At 37.2% G+C, this 12,995-nt stretch overlaps 1 protein-coding gene across 2 annotated transcripts in view; it reads right to left on the bottom strand.

Annotated features, from left to right (window-relative positions):
* Positions 1-1,869: 1,869 nt before the first annotated feature.
* MAN1C1 (mannosidase alpha class 1C member 1) overlaps positions 1,870-12,995 on the bottom strand; it is a 99,539-nt gene continuing 88,413 nt past the window's right edge. The window contains exons 12-13 of one of the 2 annotated variants that reach the window (XM_072136650.1): positions 12,192-12,307; positions 1,870-6,762 (exon numbers count right to left, since the gene is read on the bottom strand). In XM_072136650.1, the coding sequence (XP_071992751.1) occupies positions 6,657-6,762; positions 12,192-12,307 (222 nt within the window). In that variant the 3' untranslated portion in view covers positions 1,870-6,656. Of the gene's footprint in view, positions 6,763-12,191; positions 12,308-12,995 lie in introns of those variants that run through there. The other variant, XR_011853214.1, reaches the window with a different exon arrangement.

Below are 12,995 nucleotides of genomic sequence, written 5' to 3' on the forward strand. Positions count from 1 at the left end.
AACTTCTGTACAGGCGCACGGCCAAGTATAGAATGAATGGAGGCACCATTCACTGCAGATTTGTATTGTCACATTGTACTACCTATACATTTTTATTTTTTTTGGTAATGCTTATTTTTTACAGAATGAGATGCAATGTATAGATAATTCATTTTGGGGGTCTATAGCTTATTCATGAGATTTTATTAACTATTTCAAGGGGGACACAAACAAAATCATAAATTTTTATTTTGGATTTTTAGCATTTTTTTTCCCCCGCTCACCGTAATGTAAAAATAATATTTTATCTGTATTTTCTGGTTCACTACGATTGTGGGGATACCTCATTTATATAGTTTTTCTTATCTTTGCTCAATTTTCCTGAGCAAAACCAATATTGGAGAATATCGCATGGTTTATACTATTGACAACTTTTTAGGGCCATAACTTCTGTATTTTTATGTTGTAAGACCTGGTTGAGGGCTTATTTTTTGCGAAAAGAGTTGTTCTTTTCAGTCGTATCATATTGGGGAACGTAGCTTTTTTTGATCACTTTTTAAAACATTTTTTGTGATAGTGTTTGATGAAAAATTGTATATTACGGGAAGTTTTTTGTAGTTTTTTTTTTCATCGTTCACCGAGCGGGTTCAATATTGATTTAGATTTATTGTACAGATTAATACGGACGCGGTGATACCAAATATGTACATTTTTCGTGTGTTTTTGTATTTTATATACTGTATTTGCATTATATGTGTAACGGGGGAGATTATGGGACTTTATTTTATTTATTTATTTAATTATTATTATAAAATGATTTAATGATTTTTTTTACTTTCACATATTTTCCACCTTTTGGCTTGAACAAGTGATCATCCGATCACTTATTCAAGCCTCTACACTGCAATACACTTGTATTGCAGTGTATAGTGTAAGTAACTGAGCATGCCGCGCATGCTCAGTTACTTACAGCCGAGTCCTGCCAGGAAGGGACCCGGGGCAGCGGCAGGAGGGATCGGATCCCCCGGTAAGCACACCGGGGGGGTCCGATCCACAGGGGACACACTTGCACGCCGCGGTCATGCTTGACCTTCTACGCGCCGCCGTAGAAAGGCGTACGCGTCAGAAGAAGTACCCTTAATGACCGCCGTAGAATCCCGATAGGGCGGTCATTAAGGGGTTAAGGCATTTAGACAATCTGTGGATAGGGCCTAACTTCAATTTGTGGGAAAAGCCCTTTGAGGTGTTAAGAGGATACGAGGTTGAACCATGAATCTGTTACAATTGTCATTTTAGTTTGCTACATGATAGTTTGTTCTTTCTCTAAATCAGAATTAATCCCTTGCCCCAATGTCATGGTGCAGCAGCAGGTGTATGAAGAAGGCTCATGGAATGCAAGGCTGCATAAAGCAACAAACACTCACTGCTAACACTGGCACAATCATGGGGGTTAACCATTTGTATGCCCCCGGCAAAGCCTGCAGGGGAATTTAGATGTGCATCTTGTACCAGATCGTCACCACCCATGACATCATCCGTGGGGACAATCAGTTTCTGTAACTGCCCGGAGTCTATGTGAGAGTCCTAGTCCTGGGGGGGGGGGGAGGGGTGGAGACTATAAACATTGTTGAAAATGTTGATTCAGTATTTTTTCCGGCAGTGAACCCCCAAATATCTAAATCGCCACTTTTTGGGCATTTTGCTACACATAAAATTTTAATAAACAGTGATTAGAAGGCTGTACAGCTCTTCGAGCCAAGAATGATATATTATTTTACACAGTTCCATAAACTTTAATAGGCCTCAAAAGAAATTTATTTTGTAAAAAAGATTTACATTTTAAAATTCAAATAAAACACCATAACTAAATACATTTTGTATTTCAATGATTGTACCACCTCAAAAAATATAGGGGATGTGTCATTTGGAGTTCACAGTAAAATTAAAAAAACAGGGCTCTAAAAATATGGCGCAAATATTTTTTTTGTCAATTTCACTGCATTAGGTTGCTTTCCAGTACATGGCATGAACTATTAAATACTGGCACTAACAAGCCCTCATACAGCTCTGTACACAGAAATACTAAAAAGTTTTTGAAAGTGGTGAGTGTAAAATGGAAATTCAAAAATGAAAAAGTGCAGTGTTTATACTTTAGGCATCTGAGTATTTTCATCCAAATAGTGCATGTAGTCACATATAAATTCTAATTTTAAATGTGGTGTTGGGGCAATACTTTTATTCTGTATTAGGTTGTCCATTGTTATCTGTTATTTCAAGAACAATCAGGGTATAAAACTATTTCTGATTTCTTTCATAGTAATTTACTGTTAAAATAGGTTGGGTGACATATTGAGCTGTCCATAGTGCATGTTTTTAAGCACATGTTGTATGCCCTTGTCACTGGCATCACACATAGTAGTATACAACTTATACTTATAAGAATGATACAACAAAGAAAGCGGTTTGTGTCGTGTTCCATTGAAACAGCGAGAGGCTTTTAATGAATAAAAGATACAGAGGCAATACATTTAAACATTCAAAATGAGCTACATTTTGGCATCCTGTAGACCTGAAGTTACATCTATAGTAAACTGGAAAAATGTGTTATGCCAACCAAAAACAGCAGCCATGCTTAACACAATAACATGCAAAATGATAAGCGAGGCTTTTAATGATTACACAAAATGTGAATTACCAGAACTGGGTTATGTAAAAGATGTTTCCGCTACAAGTGTTGTGGGTTGTACAACTTGTTTTTCTAAATAAGAGACTGGAAAGTTTGAAGATCATTGGAAAGATAAGATTGTGGTGCAAAGGAAGTGGAAAACTTGGGATTCTCTTTTCTTTTTAAGCTTAAACAATTTAAAAGGGCGTTATAGCTTATTAATGGATAAGAAAAGGCTAGATATGGGTGCATCAATATAACACAGGGGTTCCCAATCACCTGTCATAATAGTTTCTGCCTCCACCGCACTCTACTTCTTTCTGGGTCCCTGCTCTCTCCAGTGATTGGCTTAGCAGTCATATCTAAGCATTTCCTTTAAACAGCCTGATTTCCTGGTATCTCCTGGAATAAAGGGAGTGGTCTGTATGTTGATGCCATGATGTGTAGCTTTTTTTAAATATATTTAAAGTTTACTGTAAAACTTACTAGATATACATATGTTTGTTGTAGATTTTTTTTTTAATCTAAAACCAGGAATGGATTTAGAACAAATTACAGGCAGTCCCCAGGTTACATACAATATAGGTTCCATAGGTTTTCTCTTAAGTTGAATTTGTATGTAAGCTGGAACTGTATATTTTATATTTGTAGTTCCAGACAAAAACATTTTTTTGCCCCAGTGACAATTGGAGTTTCAAAATTTTTTGCTGCAATACAACCAAAGATTAATAAAGCTTCATTACAGGAACCTTACAGCTGATCTTTGCAGTCTAGGACTAAAGTAAAGCATGCGGAGAGCTTCACTAGAGGTCACAGTGGGGAGAGGGGTCTGTAACTATGGGTCGTCTGTAAGTCAGGTGTCCTTAAGTAGGGGACCGCCTGTTTAATACATTCCTGTATGTTTTCATTCTTTTAAAACACTTCTGGCGTTGGCAGCAAAAAATGCAGCATAATCTGAATTAAAATAACTACAAAAATTCCATGTTTGTCTCCAACCTATGAAAGACAGGGTCTTCATTATGTGATATGCAGGTCTCTTACCAATCATATTAAAATATATTGCACTTTAGAAGACCACACTTAAACATGAATCAAGTGACTTGCATTTATGGAGCCAATTCGTCTTGATATACTATTATGACTAGAATAGTTCTAATCTATTCCTACACTTTAGTAGCTAATTCCTTGCCTTTAAGGACTCAATGTTAGAATACTGTTTGTTTTACTACTACTACTTGAAGTCTGTATTCCTTCAATATTTTTCATTTACATGATGCAACTCAGCATGTCAGTGAGATATAAAACGTTTTCAAGCAACATACTTTTCTGCAGGGCAAAACTATGAAGTTCTTGTAAATAATAATATCATAGAATTATCATTTACTCAGTCTCCTAATATAGATTATCTTGCCAGACAGAGGCTTAGTCTTTAAAGGGAATGTTGAACTGCTTATGATTATTTACATGTTATAATTTAAAGTCACAAATATTTTTTTTTTATATTCTCACATAGGGATAGATTGATATAGGGATCTATAAATGTATATATTATTGCTAGTAATAATTAACAATTTGCATTTTTACTCTCTCAAACTATTATTGTAGTAACATATTATTGTATGTATCATCATAAGGCATACCATATGAGTAACACTGTGCACCTGCACTTGGGAGCCCACTGCCGCCATAAAAAATTGTTTACTATTGTGTATTAGATTGCATAGAAAGGATTAAGCTAAACAATGTCTTAACTGGCATTTACCAGTTAATTGTTAGTATGGGTGGCTCCTTTAAGCTATTTTAACTTAAGGGAGCCAAATATTTACAGGAACCCTCTGCTCGTAGAAATAATCATATTGACCTTAAAACCCATAGTTTTCATACATTTTCAAAATACAAACACAGGTTTATATTAAAAATGGTAATTTGAATAGCAAGTTTCATCTAAGCTAAAATAAAAATGATATCTATTTATCTATCTTGTCCAATATAGTGAACTCTGATGATTAGTTCCCCTACAATCTGCAATAACAATAATCTGTCAACTATTAATTGGTTGTTTTGGAATCTGCATAGAGGGAATGTTTCATGAGAAATTACCTACTTTTTAAAACAAGTTTTTTACATTAAAGATTTCACTATCTATTTATCTAGTTAATAAATAGTAGTGTATGCTGAAATTTTCTCTATAAGCTTTATAACTGACTGACACTTGTTAAAGTTACCTGCAGACAAACATGCTAATTACTGACCTTTTCTTTTTCCTCAACCCTTAGTCGTCAGACTCTTGCTTCCCAACTCTAGTCAAAAGTCTCTCACTCAGCTGAACCAGTTCCCTACACTCTCACAAGAAAAAAACTAAGCAAGGGTAGCAAAGCCAGCCCACCAGCACACATGAATCCTCAGGAATGGCAGGTTGCTTTCTGCTCCTCTGGTGCACAAACTATCAAACCATGGCTGTCGGACAAGTCCAGAAAGATAGCTGAAAATCGTCACTCAGAAGGAACTCCCAAGGTCTTTTCCACTTAGTGAAAAACGTTAACCCAACTGTTTTACCTCATGTTGGATGTAATGTATTTTATACTTAAATAAAGTAACTATGTGGAAAAGACCTTGGGAGTTTCTTGTGAGTGCCGACTTTCAGCTATCTTTTCTAGTTCCCTACATCAAAACAGTGCTGTCTACAGTTGGGAATCTGTTCCTTTTGGAATAGATATACTGGATGCATAATGTTTTATGCATCTCCTCTAATTCTTTAGGGCAGTTTATGCAGCATTTGCTTATTTACCACAAACAATATATAAAGATAACGAAAGAATATAACACCATCATTTCAATCTGTAATAACAATATATAATGTTAAATGTTATCTACACCCTCCCTGAGTGCCTAAGAAACTCTCAGTACACCTCAATGGCCCACATTTATTGAAACTAGCGCAGTCTGTACTATGTGTTGTTTGCATGTGGAGTTTTGCAGAGTGCGCAGAGTGCGCCAGATTAATCAAAACTGGCACATGGTTAATCCAATGCCCCCTGCACTGGTCAGGAAGTGTGCACCATTTTTTTTTTGGGGGGGGGGGCACTTTGTTCATGCTTCAGAATTGTGGCGCACGTCAGTAATGAAGGTGGTGTAAACTCTGACTAAGCACTAGTACACCCCTTTAGGGACACAGTGCAGCCATGACACAAAACTGGCGCAGACCCTTTATAAATAAATGTGCAGGCAGTTTGTACGTTCATTTCAGAGCAAATTTGCACAAACACTAAAAAATTGTTGGCCAATGAGTTAGCTCCAGACTGTTGCTTTCTTTAGTCATGAATCTGCTGTAAAGCATATCAACAATTGTTGTTACAAGAACAGAGGAGAATATTGAGCATATAAAACCGAGAAATAAATTATATTTGATAGTATCTGGTTTTAATAAATAAGATAGAAGGTTGGCAATGCATTTCCTCTAACCAACTAAAAGCAGGGCCTGAATTAGAACAGGTGGAGCTAGCAGTCACTTGGGTGATGGGGGGTAAACATTTTCATTGACAAGACATGTGTCCAAAGACACATGTGATAACTTAAATGGTGAGTATAAGTATTTCTTATGAAATTATTTAAAAATTTTGAATGTGAATGGTGTGATGTGGAGCTACCATTTAAATATTACCAAAATCTCAGCAGAAGTGTTACACAGTCTTCTAAACAGAGAGCAAATATCTATGGCACATAGCACTAATAAGAGCATCCCAGACACTTTTTTTCACAAACATTTTGGATAGCACTTCTAAACTATAATCATCTGCTAGTAACAATTATATGAACATAAATAAAAAGCGCAGAAATTTCTGCAAAAGGCCACCATTTCTTTTAGTGCTAAAATGTAACAAGAAACATCTAACATAATATTTTATGCAACTCTTGGTATCTCAAATTAGCTCACAAAATAGAATTTCTTCTGTATGAAAATTTACATTTCAGATAAAAACACTGAAAAGATATGTATTTGATTTCTTGTGCTTTAAATGGATTTGAGTTTATTTATTGGCAATGGATGTGCTTCAGTATTAAAAACCCAGTCTTCTAATGATAACAAGTCATCTTCTGAAAACAGGAGATAGAGGTATCTGTAGAACACACAGAGAGATATAATGAGATGCATTAGTCATAATGATTCAAGATATTCAAGCTATAATACATGTATCAGACAATACAATTCACTTCCAGGATGAGAAAAGAAAGGACTTTTTTTCATTTAACCTCATCACTATTGTCCATGGACTGTATTTGGCATTTAAGCTTATCCATTTTAATACCACCCACAGGCTAGAGTAGAGTATTTCTCCTTCTGGAGGAAGTGGGGGCTTTACTTTCCCGGATGAGCCCTTTAATATTTATTGACATAGTATTGTCTTGTGCAATTATTTTAATTTGAAATTAAATTCTTAAAATGCTGGTTTCAAAGTTGATGTTTAGCAAATTTTGTGTTGGCAATTACCTTGACTCATTAACTGTTATTACACACAACGTAGCGGCATGTCCATAAAGACAAAGAAGTCCTTAATGAGACAATGCTATCACATTGTATGAGAGGTTGTCACAAATGACGACTGCTGTATCTGAACATTCAATATATTATTTAGCAAGAAGAGACAATGGTCAACACAGGTTTAACTAACTGTTAATGAGGACAAAAGCAACAGAATCGGAAGAGTTGATATGTGCAATCGGTGCGCGACGAGAATCGGTCCTGCCGGAAGATGAGTATGTAATATTTATTTTTTCATGTGGGCAAGCTATATACTAAAGGGGGCTAGTTGGCTGGTTGTAAAGTAAATGGGGGTGGCTGGCTGTAAAGTAAAGGGGGCTGGCTGGCTGTATACTTAAGGGGGCTGGCTGGCTGGCTGTATACTTAAGGAGGCTGGCTGGCTGTATACTTAAGGAGACTGGCTGGCTGTATACTTAAGAGGGCTGGCTGTATACTACTGGTGGCTGGCTATATAGTACAGGGGCCTGCAGGCTACATACTATAGGGGCTGGCTATATACTACAAGGGGCTGGTCATATACTACAGGGGGCTGGCAAGTTATATACTACAGGGGACTATATTGGGAGGCTGTGACCAATGCATTTCCCACCCTCGGCTTATACTCAGGTAAATAGGTTTTTCCCAGTTTTTGGTGGTAAAATTAGGGGCCTCGGCTTATACTCAGGTCGGTTTATACTCAAAAATATATACGGTAATCATTTTTTAATTTTGATATATAGGGACTTTTCGGGACATGACGATAACTAACATGTTTTTGATTATTTTTATTTTTATTTCCAAAATTGTGAAATGTTGTGATTACTTTTACTTTTAGGCTAAATTCACACTACCGTTCCTTCCCTCTTTTAAAAAAGTGAAGAATGGAGGTTTAATGGAGGTTGAATGTATCAGTTAAAAATCCCATTTACATCAATGTAAATTTTATGGTCAGTTTGGCATGGATCCGTTATCCATCTGTTTTATTCAAACTGAGGAAAAGTACTGCAGCCTCCGTCATTGTTTCTGTCCAAAAACCGCATGGAGCAACTATCCTTGCTAATATGCCAGCAGGATTTACTAGTTTACCATCTACGATCGGCAAACACCCATGGAGAGGGCTCACGGGCAGGACCCTTTGTTGCACACCGACATACCATGATGTTAGTTGAGGGCAAGGGGTTAAAAGTTACAGGATATAAAGAAGCATTCATAGGAATTTTACACCATCTTAATATCACACAGTGCACATATAGGAGACAACACTTTTTGGATTTGTTATTTATGAGCAGTTAAATGCATAAGTTAAAGCCTAAAAGAGGCTAATTCTCCTCACACCAATACAAAATAGACCTTACATTTATTAATAAAAAGTGACAATATAACAGAATAACAAATAAATCATTAAATGGATGCAGATACACTCCAGGTATGAACAGTTTGTCCAAAGGTAAAACTGACATGTTTCGGGATAAAACCCTTCTTTTGACTGAAATGGGGACAAATGATGCATAAGGGTAACAACTGAGTATATAAAGCCCAGCCTCCAGTAATGTGAAGGAGGGGCTAAAGACTTAGACCAATCATGAAGGAGAACCTTAATCAAGATAATTGTACAGTACACAAATACAATGTGGTACAATATATTTATAGGACAATAATAAAACAACATAGGTATATACCTTACATGAGTTTCCGGTAGTGTGTAGGCTTGTTGACATGGATGCCAGTGGCTGCAAAGTACTATAGAAACGCCGGACCACGTTCAAAGCCGTCGAGCGTGTTCATGAGGGGGCAGGGCTAGGGGTGGTCACCTCTGCCCTATGGAGTGGGCGGGGTGGTTCAGGGGAAGAGGCAGCGCCTTGGACCGCCCCCTGATGAATACGCCAGATCGCTTTGAGCGCAGTCCAGCATTTCTATTGTACTGTATTATTATTGTATTATGGAAGTGCAAAGCGCTCAGCTATCGCCACCACTGACCTTCACTGTGAGTGCTGGACATTGAAGAATGCTGTTCTCTGTCATTTTTGGCACTCCCATACTATTGAATGGTTCTAGGGGTCATGAACTGTAGGGGGTCCTAGCAGTGGGACCTTCATCAATAAGCTTGTAATACAATATCTTGTGGATAAGGGATAACATCAAAACGCCTTTAACCCCTTCGCGCTCCGCGGCGGATATATCCGCCACGGAGCGCAGTGACTTAGCGCTCAGTGGCGGATATATCCGCCACGGCTCCTATGCCGGCTCGGCTCTGGATCAGAGCCGAACCGGCATCGGGAAACACGGGGTGCCGGCTGTAACTAATAGCCGGCACCCCAGTGTAACACCCGCGATCGGAGTTGTCTCCGATCGCGGGTGCTTAACCCGTTAGATGCCGCGGTCAGCGCGACCGCGGCATCTAACAAGTATCTGGGGGGTCTTTCCCCCACGATCGGCCCCCCCGAACCGTTTTCGGGGGGCGCCGATCGTTGCTATAGTAACTCTGGGGTCCGATCTGGACCCCAGAGTTACTAGCAAGAATTGCCAGTAAGATGGCGTCTGTGACGTCATCTTACTGGCAAAGTGCCAGCCTATGCAAGTGTATAGGCTGACACTGATAATACTCTGCAATACATGAGTATTGCAGAATATTATCATGAAGAAGCAATCAGAAGATTGCTTCTTCATGTCCCATGGTATAAAAGTGAAAAAGTAAAAAAAAAAGTTATTCAATAAAAAAATAAAGTCATAAATCACTAAAAATGCCCCAAACCCCCAAAACATATAAAGAGACATATAACTCAAAAAAAAAGTCTAAATCATAACACAAACCCCACATATATAGTATCACCGCGTCCGTAACAACCCGTAGAATAAAAGTAAATCATTATTGAACCCCCACGATAAACGCCGTAAAAAAAAACTGTTATAAACCCTCCAAAAATTATGATTTTTACCTTTTCAATCCCACAAAAAATGATATAAAATGCGACCAAAAAACCATATGTACTCAGACATGATACTGGTGCAAAGTACAACATGTCCCGCAAAAAACAAGCCACCAACCAGCTCCGTAGCCAAAAACGTAACAAAGTTATGCCACTTGGAAGATGGCAATACAAAAATTATAGATTTTTCCCCACATTAGGGTTTTGTTTGACAAATTTAGTAAAACGTAAGAAAATATATTCATGTCTGGTATCCCCGTAATCGTATCAACCCATAGAATAAAGATAACATGATTATTAGTCTATACGGTGAACACCAAAAAAAAAAAAGTAAAAAATCCAGTACAGAATTGATGCTTTTCTACTCCTGCCCTCAAAAAAAGTTCCTAAATTTTCAACAATAGGTGATACCAACCCCAAAATGGTAACAATGGAAAAAGCATCTCATCCCGCAAAAAAAATGCCGTCACATGGCCCCAATAACGAAAAAGCGAAAATTTTATAGCCTTCAAAAGGGGCCAATGAGGAAACTAAATTCCTGGCAGCTGCAGCGCCCTCCTTCCCTTCTGCGCCTCGCTGTGCCCCCATAAAACAAGTAACGGCCACATGTGGGGGGTCTTTGTACTCAGGAGAAATTGCAGAACAAATTGTATGGTGGGTTTTCTCTTTTTATATTTTGGAAATGTGTAAAATTTGGTGCTAAATGAACGTATAAGGGAACAATATGACCATTCTAAATTTCACCTCCATTTTGATTCAATTACTATGAAGATCTCAAGGGGTTAACAATCTTCGTAAAAGCTGTTTCTGATAGCTTGAGGGGTGCAGATTTGAAAATGGGTTGGTTATATAGGGGGTTTTGATGCTAAATATGTAAAATTTCATTCAAAACTGTATTTATCCCCAAAATAGTCAATTCTGAAAATCCGGAAAAGCGATATTCTATTTGCAAGCCGCGTGACGTCAAAATAAATTATCCAGATATTTCAGAAATTATGAAAATGTAAAGTAGACAAATGGGAAATGTTATTCAGCAACTTATTTAGCTGGTAAATCTATCTGCCTGAAAACGTGATGATTTAGAATTTCGAAAATGGCAAATTTTTCAAAAAATTCATCACATTTTCTTTTTTTTGTAAATAAACGCAAAACTTATCTGCCAAAATTTACCACTAAAATGAAGTACAACATGTGGGGAAAAAACAATCTCAGAATCGTTTTGATAAGTAACAGTGTTCAAAAGTTATAACCATATAAAGCGAAGCAAGTCAGAATCCAAAAAATCGGGCTGAGCCTTAAGCTGTAAAATGGCTGCGTCCTTAAGGGGTTAAAAGCAATAGTGAAAACCAGCTTTTCCAAATTGACTTCCTTTTACCCAGGATCAGACTGAATCCCTAGATCTCTTATAAATAATGATCATGGCAATTTACTACCCTAAATCATGGTAAAATGCCATGACTTTTATTGCCCAGTGGTCTGAACAATGGATCACCTTTTGGGGTAAAAAACTTTGAAATAAACACTGGAGAAATGAAAAATGGCAGGCTAATCCCCTACAGGTTTGCATTAACTTGATGTCCGGCTGGTCAGTTCATCTTTTATTGCTCATTAAACTAGTTTAATAAGGGCTCTTTCACATTGGCGTTGATGTTCAGCTTTAGTTGCGCATCCATTGCGTCCATGGAGTCTCAGCTTTACTTCAGTTTTGTCTCCATGATGCATCAGTTTTGTCTCCATGTACGCAACAAAACTGAAAGTTTAACATTGCTTTGAAAACATACTTTTACTTAACTTTTTTTTGTGGACAACGGATAATTGAAAATACAAGCCAATATGAAAACACCCATATAAATCAATGGCTTCATGAGCCATGTGTGGAAATCACTAAACCACGGACGAGAAAAACAACGCCAAAGTGAAAGAGCCATAAGTCTTTTAGGCTATTGACTCATAAGGAGAGAATGAGACCTTCCCCATCTGCTCCACATACATGGGGCATATATAAATAAAAAATATATTTTGTAATAAATGTAATAAAGGAGAACACTTTAATTATATACATAAAAAGGCGAGAAAATATGATTTAACACATTCTACTCACTTTAATGTTTCTGACATGAAAAAACTTTGTTGAACATTATCATGGTTGGGACTTGTAGTGTACACATCTCTAATGCCTGAAAATCCACTTTCTATTCTGCAATAGGTATCCAAGGACTGCGAAAGAAAGAACAATAAGTCATAGATATTAAGACAAAAGAATGCATTTCTAAATATAAAGTTGTTGTGGTAACCAAGCATAACATTATATATGTTTCTCCCAGAGAAATTATTAGAGCAAGTGACAGCAATCTTTTTCCTTCTCCTGAAGTCAGCCATGCAATAGTCGGGGTGAGGTTAAGGCCATGGACGCAAGGAACAAATCTGTCAATCAAAAGCTTTTCTATTACACAATAAGTTTTTAAAACAAAACTCTCTGTTATTAACCAGTGCTTGGCTTTTCTTGCAAAATAAAAATGAGAATTAGGTCATGGAAAATTTTAAGGGCATAAAAGAGCATAATCAACCTTAGGGTTGCGAAAGGTAATTTACATGGCCAAACCATTTACATGAGAAAATTAAAGTAGATTTCCTATTATATTGTAATTTATATCAGCCGGTCAATAGCTCCTGCTTAGGGTTGTATAGTGTCATCCTAATTCTTTTTGATGGGCCAAAGCAAGTTGTGATATTCTCAACAAAATAATCTAATTACACTTGCAAAATGCCATTCTCCTTGCAGTCATTTCTGATGACCTTATTAATGATTTCTAATTTCCTGGTAATATAAATAGCATCAAGGCTTTCCTAATTTTTGTAACTTCAGACTTTTCCAGAGACCATTTGGTGTGAAATGTGATAGAAA

Source organism: Engystomops pustulosus, chromosome 2, assembly GCF_040894005.1.
Source record: "Engystomops pustulosus chromosome 2, aEngPut4.maternal, whole genome shotgun sequence".
NCBI lineage: Eukaryota > Metazoa > Chordata > Amphibia > Anura > Leptodactylidae > Engystomops > Engystomops pustulosus.